The sequence below is a fragment of the Myotis lucifugus genome, unplaced genomic scaffold, assembly GCF_000147115.1.
Source record: "Myotis lucifugus unplaced genomic scaffold, Myoluc2.0 scaffold_196, whole genome shotgun sequence".
Lineage (NCBI taxonomy): Eukaryota > Metazoa > Chordata > Mammalia > Chiroptera > Vespertilionidae > Myotis > Myotis lucifugus.
In genome coordinates, this window is record NW_005871244.1 from 369583 (window position 1) to 386348 (window position 16766).

At 51.4% G+C, this 16766-nt stretch overlaps 2 protein-coding genes across 2 annotated transcripts in view; one reads left to right on the forward strand and one right to left on the reverse strand.

The window, feature by feature from the left end:
* Positions 1-13: 13 nt before the first annotated feature.
* Positions 14-16766, reverse strand: part of SYN1 (synapsin I) — a 33509-nt gene continuing 16756 nt past the window's right edge. The window contains 9 exon segments of the mRNA XM_023760945.1: positions 14-862; positions 865-890; positions 2233-2824; positions 2923-3010; positions 3339-3479; positions 5234-5336; positions 5434-5508; positions 5598-5740; positions 6460-6522. Coding sequence (XP_023616713.1) covers positions 756-862; positions 865-890; positions 2233-2824; positions 2923-3010; positions 3339-3479; positions 5234-5336; positions 5434-5508; positions 5598-5740; positions 6460-6522 — 1338 coding nt within the window. The 3' untranslated portion in view covers positions 14-755.
* On the forward strand, positions 11169-14871 carry TIMP1 (TIMP metallopeptidase inhibitor 1). Its single transcript, XM_006097151.3, has 6 exons — positions 11169-11326; positions 12192-12320; positions 13046-13125; positions 13298-13424; positions 13628-13752; positions 14598-14871. The coding sequence occupies exons 2-6, from the start codon at positions 12200-12202 to the stop codon at positions 14766-14768; spliced, it is 624 nt and encodes a 207-aa protein (XP_006097213.1). The 5' UTR covers positions 11169-11326; positions 12192-12199; the 3' UTR covers positions 14769-14871.

The window sequence follows — 16766 nt, forward strand, 5'->3', positions numbered from 1 at the left end:
AGCACACCACGAGAGGAGGCCACGTCAGTCACAGACACAGACATCACAGCAAAGGTGGGGAAGTGGGGGACCACTGGCCTTTCATGTGCAAAGGATTCTGGGAGGATGGGTGGAGTTTGCATATTTAGAGAGAGCTGTCAGAGGCAGGAAAGTGGGGCAGAGGTCCCTGGGGAACTGAGGGGTCCTACCAGAGGGAAGAGCTCCCAATGTATTGAATAGAGTTGGGAGAGGAGGTGAAGGGAAATCCTTATGGGACTGGGTGGTGGCATTGGAAGAGGTGGGTCTCCAGAAATGGGAGATCCGTGAAAGAGAGCTCAAAGGTAGGGGTTTCTTAAGGATTTGGGAAATTTTGGTGGGGAACTAAGTGTGCTTGAGCGATCTCAGACCAGGAGTATGGTTTTCAAGGAATTTCAGGACCCCAGGAGGGGACTCTGTGGTGTAGGGCCAGAATGGGTTGCCTGGTGTTCGGGAACTTCTGGAAAGGAAACCATACTTTGGGAGTGGAGGTCCTCAGGAATTTGGAGGTGACCAGGAATGGGCTTCCCAAGAATTTGGGAATTCCAAACATGAGAAATAGGTTTAGGACCAGAAGTGAGGTTTCCTTAGGGACTTGGGCATTCTGAGGAGTGAGAAGAAGGATCTTGGTGAACCAGGAGAGGGCTTCTCAAGGGAGTTGGAGATTCCAAAAGTGAGAAGTGGATTCAGGGCCCAGAGAGGGGTTACCCAGGGATATTGGGGGTTCTCAGGGTGGGGTGTCAGTCGGAGAAGAGGCTGGCGAAAGACTTCCTCAGGCTGCGGATGGTCTCAGCTTTCACCTCGTCCTGGCTAAGGCTGGGCCTGGGCGGGGCTGGCTCTGGAAGGTGAAGGCATTGGTCAGAGACTGGGATTTGCTAGAGAGAGACAAGGTGGAGGAGGTGTGGGAGGAAGGGGAGAAGAGGAAGGGAGGAGGGGGAGAGAAACACAATGTTACCCCAGGCCCAGCCCCAGCCCCAGCCCTGTCCCTCTGGTCCTGGGGCGGTGCCTGTGACCCTCCCCCCCATCAGCATGGTCCTGGTCCCTTATGGGTTATCAGGTGGGAGTCGGGGAGCCCTGGTCCAGGCCAGGAGCACTGGGATCTAAGGTAAAGAAGTCTGGGATTAATGGGAAGAGTCTTGGACTGAATCTTCTCTTCAAATCTGGGATAGACTGGGAGGAATTTGATAGAAAGATGAAGATGGACAGGGAGGTATCCAGTCCAAGGGTAAGGAGTCCAGGAGGGAGGGGGCTTATACCAAGGACAGGCTGGGAGGGACAAATCTAAGGGGGAGCAGTTGGGTGGGGCAGTGAGGACTTTTGAGCTAAGGTGGGAGCAGGTCTGGAACGGACAAGAAGAGGCAGAGGATGGTGTGATGACTTGGGAGGAGACTGAGATGGACCAGGAGGATTTGGGGATAGACCAGAAAGGAGCCTGACCAGCGATTTTCAACTGTTGTGCTACAAGAATTTTAAAATATGCAATACGTGACTATGTAGTTAGGGGACCAACCTCTTTTCCCTTAGATTGTCAAATTTTTAAAAAATGACAACAGAGGCAACACAATAGCTGTCCAGTGTGAATGAAAGTTATGCCTATTTTTTTGGGGGGGGTCACATTGGCAAAAATCTTTTTTGGTGTGCCGCAGAATTGTGGTGATTAGTTTATGTGTGCCATGAGATGAAAAGTGTGTTGAAAATCGCTGGCCTACACTGTAGGAAAAGTATGGGGCTGACTGGAAAGAGTGTGACGTGAACTGGGTGGTAGGGGTGGGTGGGGGCATTGGCTGGGAGGAGTCAGGTTGGGCTTGGAGGAGTCAAGGAGGATTAGTTTGGCCAGGAAGGTTCCGAGATGGGAGGAGGATTTGGGAGGAGGACTTGGTGGGCAGGGAGATACTGAAGGAGGCTCAGCTAGGTGCCCGGGCTGGAGGAGGGGACTGGGAAGACTCTGAACTGAAAGTGGGGTTTCTCTGGGATTCTGGCACCAAATCTCTCGGATGGAGGGAAAAGAACCTGGGATGGAAGGCAAGAGCCTCTGTGGACTGAAAGCGGTGATAGTTTGGGGGAGGGGTCTGGCACAGCCTGGAGAGAGAGCTCTCAGGGCCCCTGGATGGGATCTGGGTCTGAGGAGCTGGGGAGCTGGGGAGCTGGGGCTGCTCTCCTGGTGCAGGGGCAGGTTTTGTGAGCAGCAAGGCAAGGGCTGCTGAGGGGTCCCCTTACTTGAGCTGGGGGTGCGGGGGTCCCCCGGCAGCAGCCGTGGCAGGTGGCGGCACATCCTGGCTAGGTTTCTGGGCCAGCTGTGGCTTGGTGGGACGCCCAGGCCCCGCTGGACCGCTGGGCCGAGGTTGCTGCGTGGTGGGTGGCCCAGTGCGGGGCATGGGACCCGCCTGGCTGGCCTGGCGGGTGGGGCCAGTAGGGCCTGGCGGCTTCTGGGGTGGGCCCTGGCGCTGCTGACCACCCGGTGGAGCCCCTGAGGGCTTTGGTGGAGCCTGACCAGAGACGGATGTCTGACGGGTAGCCTGTGGGGGGCCTGCCTGGCGCTGGGGAGATGGGGAGGCAGGCGGGCGGGCTACTGGAGGGGCCCCAGGTCCTCCTGCCACTGGCCGGGATTGGCGGCCTTGACCCTGGGTCAGTGGTGGAGCCTGGGACATAGGCTGCTGCGACGCTGATGTGGGACTTGGTAGGCGCTGGGGCAGGGGGCTGCCAGCTGGGGGTCCAAGGCCTGAAAGGTGCTGCTGGCCCTGTGGGGGCGGGCGCTGCTGCAACGGAGGTCCCTGGCGTTGGGGGCCTGGGCCCGGCTGTGGAGGGCCACCTGAGCGACAGAGAAAAAGAGTTCACATGTGAGAGCCAGCAAGTGAGAGGTAGGGGGCTGCTGGAGGGTAGGCACCGGGAAGTCGACCCCTCACTTACCCTGTGGCGGGGGTCGTTGCTGAGCCGGGGGGCCCGAGGGCTGCTGGGAGGTCTGGCGGCCCAAGGGCAGGGCCCCTGGGGACAGAGTCTGCGGTAGAGGAGTGGAACAGGAGAGGTTAAAAATAGCTACCAGCCAGTGAAGCATCAGCCAATCAGAATAACAGGGGATCCCTGTGTGCTGGGTGTTGCCCTGTTTGTGGCTGAGCTGAGGGGGACATCAGGTTGTTGGGGGGGGGGGGACTCCCCAGGGGAGGGGTCGGGAAGCACTCAGGGAAGTCAGGGTAGCAGCTATTTGTCCATTTTGAACACAACTGGTCATTGTGATCACATGCGTCATGGTGATGCCCCTTAGCCTGCTGCTGTTTAGCTCTGGGACACAGCAGGAGCAAGGGCTGGCCTGCCCACCAGTAGCTGACCTGGCTGTGGGAACCCCTGCCAGGGGAGACATCCCGCTGCCGAGGCAGGGCCTGGGCCATCTTATTGACCACGAGCTCTACAATGAGTTGCTTGTCTTCGTCCTGGTGGTCACCAATGAGCGGCATGGAGGAGCCCACCACCTGGGAGAGAAAACACCCAGTGAGGAAAGAGGAGGAGGAAGTGCATGTGAGGGTTACAGTGACTAAGTGCTTTAAGTTAGCAGAGGGCACAGTGGCTGCCAAGGAAACGAGCTTCAGTCTGAGAGACACCGATTAAGAGTGTGAGGAAGGCTTGTCTCCTACTAGAGAGGTACTAACAGCTGATGAGGTGCTGTCCTAGCAAATGAGGGCCTCCAGGCCGCACCTGGTTTTTGTAGGGGCCCTGAACTAAGGATGGGTTTTACATTTTTTAATGGTTGAAAAAAAAGCAAAAGAAGATTTCATGATGTGAAAATTATGCCAAAAAAAGTTCTAGTGGAACACAGCCACAGATTTTTTAAAAAAATCATCACCCAAGCATATTTTTTCCATTGATTTAGAGAGAGTGGAAGAGAGAGGAAAAGACAGAGAGAGAGATATCAATGTGAGAGCAACACATCAATTGGTTGCCTCCTGCCCGGGCTGGGAAGGAGCCTGCAACTGAGGTACGTGCCCTTGGGAATCGAACCTGGGACCCTTGGGTCTGCAAGCTGACACTCTATCCACTGAGCCAAACCGGCTAGGGCCACACATTTTTTAAAAAATATGTTGCCTAGCCCGGACCAGTTTGGCTCAGTAGATAGAGTGTCGGCTTGAGGACTGAAGGGTCCCAGATTCGATTCTGGTCAAGGGCATGTACCTTGGTTGTGGGCACATCCCCAGTGGGGGGTGTGCAGGAGGCAGCTGATCAGTGTTTCTCTCTCATTGATGTTTCTGGCTCTCTGTCCCTCTCCCTTCCTCTCTGTAAGAAATCATTTTTAAAAAGTGAAAAAAAATATGTTGTCTATGGCTGCTTTTGCAGTTGAGTAGCTTCAACCTACTCAACTGTAACTCATAGTTACTATATGGTCCACAAAGCCTAACATGTGCACCGCCTGGCCCTTTCCAGAAAACACTTGCCCATCCCTGCTTGATAGAGTGCTAGGTGCTCTGTCCTTTACAAGGGAGCTTTGTGTTTTACAAAGCTCCTTGCCCCTTGACACATATGGGAGATATGATGTGTTTAGAGTTCAGGAAGTGCTTTGCAAATGGCACCAATGTTTACAAACTGCATTATCATGCATGAAGTGCTTGTTTACCAAGCACTTCAACTTTTCAAGGCATTTTACAGTTTACAAATTGCTTCCCTGTTTACCAGGGGCACCACTGTTTACCAAGAACTTTAGAATTTTGAGAGTCCTTTGTTTCAATAATGAGAACTTCCCAGTTTACAGAGCTCCTTTTTGATAGTTTTATGAAGTACTTTGCTGTTCACCAAGCATGTCCTCATTTATAAGGTACTTGACTGACAGTTTACAGAATGATTTCGCATCAACCAGTACTCTTTGCAAAGTTCCTTTTAGTTTACAATAGCACTTTGCCATGTGCCAAGGACCCGTCAGTTCACAGAACACTTTAAAGATCATTAAGTGCTTTGCCATTCACCATCGGGGCTCAATTCACAGAGCAGTTTATAGTTTAATAAGTGTTTTTGCTATTCACTAAGGATGTCCAGGTTTACAAAGCAGTTGACAATTCACTACGTATTTTGCCATTTGCCAGGGTATCCCAGTTCAAAAGGCACTTTGCAGTTTACTAAACATTTTGCCATTCACTGAGGACTTCCTGGGCCATGGAGTGCTTCACAGTTTATGGACTGGTGCTCCCCTGCACCTGCGCCTCCCTCTGTGCCCCCACCAATCCCTGGGTTCTCCCACCTCAATGATGTGATCCCTTCCGTCCTTGCCATGCAGCGCTTCCACTGCGCAGATGTCCAGTCCCCCAAAAATCTCTGAGCATGTATCCACCCACAGCTTGTACCTGGCAACACGTGGGGTGAGAGAGCCTATCAGTACCTTGCTGGAGCAGCCACAGTCCCACCCTCACTCCCCCTCCCCGCGGAGTCCAGGCCACCCACCTGTCAGACATGGCGATCTGCTCGAGCATGGCCGAGCCAGTGTTGGTCTTCCAGTTTCCTGACACTGATGTCCTCCTGGGAGACAGGAGAGAGGAGAGAGACTCAGGGGGACCTGAACTGCACAGGGCTGAGCAGGGGACCTAGGCCTCGATTTCTCCACTCACATGTAGGCCTTGTAGTTCTGCCCAATCTTCTGGACGCGCACATCATATTTGGCGTCAATGAAGGGCTCAGCAGTGGCATACGTCTTGGTCAAGGCCACGACGCTTGCGATGTCCTGGAAGTCATGCTGGTTTTCCACCTTGACCTGTGGGTGGGCTAGGGATCAGGGCCTTGGCAGGATGGGGCAGCAGTGGGGGTGCCTCAGGGCGGGGGTGTGCACACAGGTGACATAGGTGAGCTGAGTACACAGAAATTCAGTGGACATAGCGAGGCACTGATGCATGCATAATTCTGGGCCTCCTGGCTTTTACATGTATGCACAGACAGGAAGTTGGGTGTATATCACTCTCTGAACATACTGAAAATGATTGAATTGTCCACCTTATATGGGTACGTTGTATGGTATGTGAATTACATCTCATTAAAGCTGTAGCAAAACTATGTATGTATACAGTATATCTATACAGACACAAAATCAGTGGTACATACAATAAATGAACAGAAGCAAGGACACACTCCAACATAAAAATTACAAGTCTGCTTTCTACATACACAGAGACAACATCAGAGGGATCAGAGGGATGAAAAGCATACAGGACCCCAAGACTCTTGAACATAAAAGATTACATAGTGTGTGTTTAACACAGAGGCATGCATATACACAAAATAACAGGACACACAAACTGGCTGAGTGCGTGATGGAAAACTGGGCCAACAAATTCTACAAAGGTGAGGGGAAAGATACAAATAGATAAACACCCCAGGGCACACAATTATACAAAATTAGCGGTGTGCATTGAGTACACAATATACATCTACATACATTTAGGAACACACAAGGACACACCCAACTCGGGCACTCACCTTGCCCATCCCGGAGTGTGCATGCCCCATCTTCACAACCACAGGGTACGTTGTGCTGCTGAGCTGGTAGGGTGGAAAGGCAGAGCATGGTCAGGGCAGGAGGGCTGATTGCCAGGGGTGGGGGTGGTGTTGAGGGGAGCCCATCCGGCAGGAGCCACATGTTAGGAGCCATTTCCCAGAAGAGGCAGGTCAGAGATAAGCAGACAGCAGCTGGGGATCACACAGCACCTCTGAGCTCAGAATCACACCCGGAGCCCTTTCTGCCTGTCCCTCCCTCCACCCACCCAGACTTCCCGCCTCTGCTTTCCCAGGCAGACGCATGGGAAAAGGGGGGGGGGGCGCTTTTCCGGAAAAGGGAAAGTTTATTTATACAGTAACTGGATGATAGAGAAGTGAGTGTGTGCATGGGGGTGTGGTGGTGAGCATGTAGCAACTGGACCCCTCAGCCAGGCCTTGCATGTAAGCCTTGTCCACACACATACACAACCTAGAGACACACACCAACCCTCCAAGCTCTGATCTACACAACCAAACCCAGAGATGCCCATGCACATTGAGACCCACAACATGGAGACCTGCAACCAACACAAGCTCTGGAGCACCTCGCCCTCCAACTGCGTAGATGCCCACAGTCATTCAGCCAGCCTCGTGCTCACGTGTGGGGCAGGGGCCAGAGCTTCTGTCAGCCTTCTGGCCTGGCAGCACACAACACTTTTAGGCTCAGGCACACACACAGCCCCCTCCCATCACCCAAATCCACACAATATAGAGGGACACACACATCACGAAAGATTACCTTTGTAATACAAAGACAACCCTCAGGGCACAACCATAGCACCCAGAGGTATACACAGCTCTGAGAGGCACACACAACAGAACTGGGCATGTAGTCAACACTCACAGACACACATACAACACTCCTAGGCATACTCCCAACAAACAGAAGGACCCACACCACATACAAAGAAAGGTACCCAGACTTAGGTATTCACAGAACCACCGAAACCCACGCCACACTCCTGGGCACACAAAAAGTATATCTAGGGACACAACATACCTTGTCATATGTAAAAACAGAGAGGCATACGCACAACCAGAGACACCACAACCCTCCTAAGCATACAGACCACACTCCTGGGCATGTGTACGCACACACACTCTCACATGCTCACACATTCAGGTGCAGGCATACATCAAGTCTCCCAGATCCTGGGCAGGATCCAGGGGACCAGGTTGGACGACCCCAGCCCCATCATAGCAGGATGCACGCAGCACCACGCCCTCCATCTGCCATGCAGACAGCTGCCCCACGGGGTAGAGAGATGGCATTCCGGGAGGGGTGGCTGGGGCCGCAGTGGTTCCCAGTTCCCGACAGGCACAGGAAGCCCGCAAGCTCTGGGTGACCGATTGACCTTCAGGCGTTGCCCTCCCCCCTGCACTCCCACCTTCCTCATTTCCCAAATGCTTGGCGTCATTATGGGGCGCGGAGAGGCACCGTGTTGGGATGGGCTTGCGGGATCCTCTAGGTATTGTTGCAGGGAAACACTGCAGAGGCGGTTGGTGACATAACAACACGCACACTCACAGCTCACAGAGGGGAGGAGAGACGTTCACAATTACATGTGCAACCCAGACCCGCCTTACAGAGGCAGACACACAACTCCCAGGAGCAACACAAAACACGCTACACAAAACCCTCAGGTCCATACATACACCACATACATGCCACCTAAAGGCTCACAGGCAACTCTCATGGGCAGAGACACAGCAGAGAGCTGTGCACAAGCACACACACACACACACACACACACACCCCAGATTTTCTAGGCTCCTCTTTTTATAAACCCTCCTATTTCCTCTGGGCCTGGGCCTGAACACAACACTGTGAACACGTGTAAGTGTGCCCGAACATGTGTGCGCGAGAGGAGTGCTGCACTCTGGGGTCCTCTGGAGAGCCCTAGCGTTGAATCTTAGCGTTTTCTCTTCTTCTTTTTTTTTTTTTAAATATATTTTTATTGATTTCAAAGAGGAACAGAGAGGGAGAGAAAGATAGAACATCAATGATGAGAGAGAATCATTGATTGGCCACCTCCTGCACGCCCCACACTGGGGATCAAGCCCACAACCCAGGCATGTGCCCTTGACTGGAATCGAACCTGCAACCCTGTAGTCCACAGGCCAACACTCTATCCACTCAGCCAAACCAGCTAGGGCACGTTTCCTCTTCCTAAAACCATGTGGGACCCCTGGCAGGTCACTTAACTCTCTTTGGGCCTCCGTTTCCTGATCTGTAAAAGGGGCACAGTCAGGCCCAAGCACTTGGTATGCTTGGACATTGCCAGGTGTCCGTTCTGCACCCCCAGTTGGTCCCCACAGCCCCCACCCCCACCCAGCCCCTCAGATGGTCACACACGCGGACACCCCTTCATGAAACCCCACCAGTTTCAAAACCTGCACAATAACCTGGTGCCACACGACCCCTCGCATGTAGACAGTCAACACAACTCTGTGCTGATGCAGTTTTCGGAGTCACAGAGCTGGCGTCAGAACCAGAGTCAGCAAGGGGCTGCAGCAACACTTCCCCTGCCCTCACTTCTCCTTTTGGCTCCACCGCTGGCTTACTCAGTTCCCTGTCTCATTCACTCTCACTCCCCTACTTTCACAATCAGCTTCTCCAAATTCCTGGTTTACGTCCTTCCCTCCCTCTCTTTCTTGTTATCCCAACAGTCATTTCTTCACTCTCATTCCTGGGCAGCTCACTCAATCCTTTGTGTGTCTCAGTTTCCTCATCTGCATAATGAGAATATGAACAGTCTCTAACTCACAGGGATATTGTGTTATGTCGGGAAAAATGCTTAGCACAATATCTGGTACACAGGAAATCTGCATCCTCCAAAAGTGTTGGGTACTATTATTATTGGCTTATTGTCTCTTTGTTAGCCAACATTAACAAGGAGGCAATCTGGATTGACTGAGAGATAAAGTATTTACACAAAGATTTTAGAATACTGCTTGCTACCCATTAAGCACTCCATAAGTGTTGGTGCTAGCTTTTGTTGTTCTGATGGTGTTGCTATTGGTTGGGTTAATCTCCCTAAATTAATCCAGCTTGATTAGCAAGAGGGTAATGGAGACTGAATAAAAGAATTTCCGCAAAGACTCCGGGGCACGGTATACAGTAAATGCTCAATAAGTGACTGCTATCATGACTACCATCATTATTACTGGTCCGTCCTTCCTGAACAACAAAGGCTGTTAATCAGCCCGGAAGCCCTTTCCCAGGACCCTAGGAAGACTGAGATAACATCTGGAATCTGGCAGGCAGGGGTTGTCTCACCCCACCCCCTACCAGAGGCATGGTCAGGGAGGGGTTGATGGGGAAGGGGCAGGGCAGGATGGAAGAGTATCAGTTTTCTCCTGACTCACTCACTGGTCTCTTTCACCACCATTCAACTCCCCCCACGCCAGGGCTCATTCGTTAACCATCACCTTCCCGCTGGCTAAGCCTGGATTGAGATCCTGGGGCCAGTTGGCCTAAATCCAATCCCAGCCATACCCTGTGATCCGTGAAAGTTCTTCAGTTCCTCTATTCCTCAGTTTTCCTCATCTGTAAAATGGGAATAATACTGGTACCCATCTCAGAGGCTTATTATGAACTTTTAAAAGTTGAGTTATAGTTGACATACAATATTATATTAGTTTTAGAGGTACACTATGTTGGCTCGAAAATTTTATACATTATGGAATAATCACCATGATAATTCTAGTTAGCATCTGTCACCATACAAAGTTATTACAATACTGCCGAGTATATTCCCCTGTGCTGTACATTGCATTCCCATGACTTACTTATTTTATAACTGGAAGTCTGTACTTCTTAATCCTCTTCATCTATTTCACCCACCCCATGCCCCCTCTGGCAACCACCAGATTATTCTCTGTATCTATGAGTATATTTCTATTTTATTTTGTGGGGGTTTTTTTTGGTTGGTGTTTTAGATTCCACATGTAAATGAAATCATAAGGTATTTCTCTTTCTCAGGCTTATTTCACTTAGCATCATATCCTCTAGGTCCACCCATGCTATGGCAAAAATTGTGAGCTTTAAGTGAGATAAATTATGCTGAGTGCCTGGTACACAGTTGGTGCTATATAAATGCTATTTGCCTGTGTTTTTCTGAGCACGGTTGAGATCCAGGCTCTGGCTCCAGGCCACCTGAGTTCAAATGCCAGTTCTGCCACTTATTAATTGTGATCTTGAATAAATCACTTAATATCTCTGTGCCTCATTACTCCACACTGTATTCCTCCTCCACTCACCTGCCTCATCTCCTTCCACTGCTTCTACTTGTCTCCTCTCTGCCTCCCCCACTCCTCACCAGTTTGTGGGATCTACCAGAGACGAATTTTTGTGTATCTGCACAAGACATGTTTGTTGACGAAAATGAACTACTTCGGGCTTCAGCCATGGGGAGTTTGTGACCCGTGGGTGACTGGGTAGACTGTGGAGAGTTTGGCGTCTACAGGAAATTGCCTTGGGGGAATCCTGACTCTAAGCACTCCGTAGAGGCCTCCGGTTAGGACTGGGACTGGACTTGGAGATGGGGGAGGGGGATGGCCAGGGCGAGGCCTAGGGAGAGGGAGGGGAGGAGGGTGAAGCTCCTTTTCGGCAGCCCTCGGCCCGCCCCTTGGCCACCACTGACGGTGGGCGGATGAGTAATGCATCCAGGAAGCTTGGAGGCCTGTGGTTTCCGCACGGCTGCCACTGCCACCCCCGCCCCCGCCCCTTGCGTGGACATTTATCCTCCGCTGCTCAGGCCCTGCCGCCATCGCCGCAGACCCAGCGTCTAGAGAAGCTCCATCAGAGGTAGGTAGGGGGCTGGGCGGCCGCAAGGCCTGGGCCTGGGCAGAGCTTTCCTGCCGCTGCACACCTCGCTGCTCAGCCCGAACGGCAGGCAGAACGGCAGGGCACCGGGACCCTGGACTGGTCAAGGGGGAGAGGGCGGGTGTGGGGGGCTGGAACTGCTCCAAACTCCCTATACCCATCCTAAATCCGCCAAGCTCGTGAGCCCCTTATATCACAGCAAGCGGCCATTTCCCCTAAATTCCCTCATTGTCCCCCAAGTCTCCCACCCCCAAACTTCTGAACCTCCCCAAACTCCCCCAATACCCCAGACTCCTAAGTCCTCAACTCCCTAAACCTCAAAACTTCCTCTGCTCCCAAATCCCCTGGCGCTTCCACCCTCTTAAGGCCCCCAGAACTGCCCCAAATCCTTAAACCCCCAACCTCCTCCAAATTCCTCAGCTTCCCTCAACTCCCAGGCCTCCTGGGCCTCCTCTATCTCCCAATATGCACAACCCCAAACTCCCAAATTCCTATAGTTCCCCAAACTGCAAATTCCTCACTCCCAACTCCTCCACTTTCTGACTTCCCTAACCCCCCAGGTCTTCAAACTCCACAACCACAACCCCATAATCTCTGCCACTTATCCTGTCCCCTAAATCGCTCAAACTCCACAACTCTGAAACTCCCAATTCCCCTAAAATCCTCTGGGCTCTCAAATACCCATCCCCTTAAAATGCCCAAACTCCCCAACCCGTCTAGCCCAAGTGTGGCAGACTAAGGCCTGTCCATGCTGCTGGGGGGAGGGTAGAATGGGGTGAGAGGCCTGCCCAGGTCCCCAGATTGGCTGGGCTGGAGGCCCCCTGACCCCTCCTCTTCACCCCTCCAGAACCCATCATGGCCACCTTCGAATCCCTGGCCTCCGGCATCCTGTTGTTGCTGTGTCTGACAGCCCCTAGCAGGGCCTGTACCTGTGTCCCATCCCACCCACAGATGGCCTTCTGCAACTCTGACCTCGGTGAGTATACCCTACTCTGCTCACATACTGTGTTTTGGTTTCCCTCTCAGTCTAGTGGGGTTCAGGATGGTGCTCACCTCTAGAACAATTCCACTCAGCCCTGCCCTGACTCTCCTTTTGACACATGGCATCCTCACTCAATTCCTTGATTACTCCAGGCCTAGTCCCTCCTCAGGGCCTGGAGTCTGCCTGGTACACCTTTCCCCCCAGGTATCCATGTGGGTGACTGCCTCAAATGTTACTTTCCCAAAATTTTAACCCCTGTCCTCTAGTACTCCTGATTCCCCTTACCCAGTTCTGAAGTTCCCCATCATACATAATACCTCTAACACTCCACAAACCTATCTATTTTGCTTGTGTTTAGTCTGTCTTTTCCTGGCTAGCATGTGAGCTCCACAAGGGGAGGGATTTCTATGTTTTGTTCACTGTTGTGTCCCTAACACCCAGAACAGTGCCTGGCACACAGCAGGTGCTCCAAAATATTCATTGAGTGAATGAGCACATGGTGAATATATGAAAAAGGCTTAAAGCAGAGCCTTGCAAAAAGTAGGCATTCACTATATGGGCAAATCTGTTAACAAATGTGTACATTTCTTAGTGGGTTGTCTGGCATCCAGCAACCCCTATTTACGTATGTGCTTTGCTAGTATGACTACTGTAATTGTTTTATTTTTATTAGCTCACACAGTCCATTTGACTTGTTTTTCCCCCTCCTCTCCCTGCAGTCATCAAGGCCAAGTTCATAGGGACAGCAGAAGTCAACCAGACAACCTTATATCAGCGTTATGAGATTAAGATGACCAAGGTATTCTTCCTGCCCCTTCCTCAGGAGTTCCTAACATTTTCCTCCCTGTAAAAATAAAAAGGCCTCTAGCCATGGTTGGTGAGGAAGTTAGCTGTGATCTCGGGATGCTATGTGAAGAAGGTGGAGTGGGAGGAACATGTCAGTAAAAAAGAGTCTTCTCATCCATCCACAGATGTTGAAAGGGTTCAACGCCTTGGGGGATGTCCCTGACATCCAGTTCGTCCACACCCCAGCCATGGAGAGCGTCTGCGGATACTTCCACCAGTCTCAGAACCGCAGCCAGGAGTTTCTCATCGCTGGTGAGGCTCTGCCCCCAGTCCTGGGCCAGGACACCCTGAAGGGGTGGGGCTCTGAAGGAAGGGTCCCAGTTGAAATAAGGACCGCCCCAATTTCGGCCTATCAGAAGGCCCCCAGCCGGGTCTGTGCTCCAGGGACGCCAATCAGGCGTCACCTGCCCCAGCCCAGCCAATCAGAAGCTGCCTGTTGTTCACCCCTCCCCCAGGACAACTGAGGAACGGGCAACTGCACATCACCACCTGCAGTTTCGTGGTCCCCTGGAACAGTCTGAGCTCCACTCAGCGACGGGGCTTCACCAAGCTTTACAGTGCTGGTTGTGAGGAATGCACAGTAAGTGTTTGGGCCCTGCCTGCCACCTGGAGAGGTCTTCTTGAGCTCTTTCCTAAACTCATGGCTTGTTTCTTGCTCCGTCAGGCTATTACTTTTCCCTATGGCTGCTCCCCAAACCCCCTTGTGCTGTCTCTGATCTTTCCTGCTCTTCCCCCAAACCTGAGGCTGTCCTTCTGGACATTCTGGTGATTCCTTTGCCCCGTGTGCCTCATACCTGGGGGTTCACTGTTGTGGCTGCTTCCTGTTCCTCTAACGTTCCCTTGTGACTATTAGGTAGTCCTGATTTTTGTTCCTGACCTCCCCGCACCCCAGGGATTGTTTCTTGGTTTCCTAGAATGTTCTCCAAGAACCCAAAGTGCTGTTCCCCAACCCACTGACTCTTCCCCAGCACATATGATTGTTGCTTTCCAACTGTGACAGTTACACACACGAGGGCAAGTTCCATTGCCCATTTGACTATTCCAGGACTGTTCCCTGATGTCTCTGAATGTCCTCTGATTCAGTGACTGTATCTGAGAGTCCCACAGCTCCTTCCTGTGCTTAAGTTCTCCACTTGCCAGCTGTTCCCTGGTACTGCCAGTTGTTCCCTATCCTATGGAACAGTTCTCAGGAGACCCATCTGACTGTCCCCAACCACCAAGAAACTGATCCTTTCTCTGGATTACTGTCACCTCACCGAGTCCAATGACTGTTCCCCCAATGGGAGGAACTGTTCTTGAGTCGGTATCCAGGTGGAGTGACATGACATCTCTTGAGCAGCTCAATGTTGAATGCTGAGGAGAAGGAAGTTCTGCTCTGAAGGGAGTAGAAGTCCTCAGAGATGTGCCTCCCTCCCCCTCTTCCAGGTGTTTCCCTGCTCATCCATTCCCTGCAAACTGCAGAGTAATAATCAGTGTTTGTGGACGGACCAGCTGCTTACAGGCTCTGACAAGGGCTTCCAGAGCCGCCACCTTGCCTGCCTGCCACAGAAGTCAGGGATGTGCAACTGGCAGTCCCTGCGGCCCCGGAACGCCTGAATCCTGCCCCCAGCAGAAGCTGAAACCTGCACAGTATTCACCCCCTTTCCCACTTGTGTCTTTCTCTCTTCAAGACAATGAAATAAAATCCTACCACTCGGCAGGCAGTGTCTCTGTGTAGTGTCTGGGAACAAACCCATGTCACTGATGACCTGGTGGGAGCACCCTGGGACCAATGCTGAGGGGATGAGGGCTGCAAAATGTTGGCTTTTTAAATTTTACATAAAATTTGAGGTATTGGTAATAATTCTCTACATTGGCATTAGCATTGGTGATCTGCAGTGTCAGTAATTTAAGCCGCATCATCAACCACAGCTTACTGGATAATCTCTTTAGTCAATACTTTAGAGCATTTTACTAGACCAATTTATAAATCCTATTTGCATAGCGCTCTCTAGTTCATAAATTACCCACTGCTGACAAATCACTACCTCATTGGCAAATTCCCCTATTCACAAATCCCTCCAGTCAACAACCTAATTGACAAATGCCCCATCAATTGGCTAACAGCTCTCCTCCTCACCTCAGGCATTGTCCTGATGTCAGCCAGTGAGTCCTGCCCCATCCAAACCTGTGGGTGTTACTGTCCTGACCATTAGGTTTTGTACTGTGAGTCTGGCTGAAGCAAAAGGGGAAAGCCCCAGGGGTCCTAGACTCCTACCCCCGACATAACCTAGCCAGGGACTCTGGAAGAAAGGGTAGCCTTCCTCCCCCGCCCCTCATGGCCCATGGGAGATTCCTTGGAAAGTGGTTGTTTGGGGAATAGGAAAGATGGACAGAATGTATGATCTGGAAATCCCCTTCTCCCCCTTCTACCTCTCCTCCCCTCACTTCTCTGACCAACTTTGACAAGAGTGAAGTACAGGTAAGGGTTCAAAATCAGAACCAACCAAGTACTTCAGCCCACACCTTCTTCACGAACTCCTCCTGCCAATAAGAACCCAGGTCTCCTCCAGGGTATTCTGGATCTCCAAGCATGGCCCCTGGATCCTCTGTGGCCCTGTCCTTTTGCATTCCTGGAGGTTCCTCCAGGGCCCAAGGTATGTCCCAGATCGGGATTGGTGGATTTGGAGAACTCAGTGGTTATCTCCTTGCACAGGGGACACCCTTGCAGTAACAATTTCTGTGTCAACGTGTAGACTTTGGTTATGCCCTGGGGGTGATCTGAACCCTGGCTACCAAAAGGGGTGAATGGCAGCCTTCACTGATGGGTACAACTGTAAGGGAAGAGCCTAGGCCCTGGTTTGGCCCTTGTGGCTGTGACACTATTGTCTCAGCTGCCTGCAAGAGTTTGGCAGCTCCCCCTCTGGCCAGTGTGGCTCAGTTGGTGGGGCATTGTCCATGCACTGAAGGGTTGCCAGTTCAATTCCTGATTCTTGTTTGATTCCATTCATAAAGCCCACCCATCCATACAGCCCCTATTGATTGACACATTCTTGCTGGAACAGCTCCCAATATATTCCCCCTTATGTTGAAACATCTCTCCTCCACCCCAAATTTCTATAAGAACAGCCCTTTCATTTTATGAATAATGACTGACACCTGCATCTCACTAACCGGACCTGGACTATATGCCAGTATTGGTAAAATCTGAGGACCAAACCCAATTACACTGTAGAGCCCCCACTAAATTTCCATATGCAAATGGATCTATATTGAACTTCTAATTTTTCCTTCTTTAGTCTCTCTGTCTAGTCATGTGTCCGCATTACACTGTTTAAATTAGAAAAACTTCATACAATACATATTTGCTGGCAGAAGCATTCGACTTTTTGTAGGTTGGTACAACTAATCCCCTGCCCCCAGCTTCAGGGTTTTCCTGGCTTTTATTGTATGTTTGTATTTCCATCTGAACTTTACTATCAATTTCCTGGCTCTGTACAATGAGGGAACCTAGGTGCAAGGACATCCAGTAATAATGAGTACACCTAGCTGCCATATCTTGGCTTTGAAATACTGTTATCCTAGGTCTGAGTCTGGGAAAGACCAAGATATGCC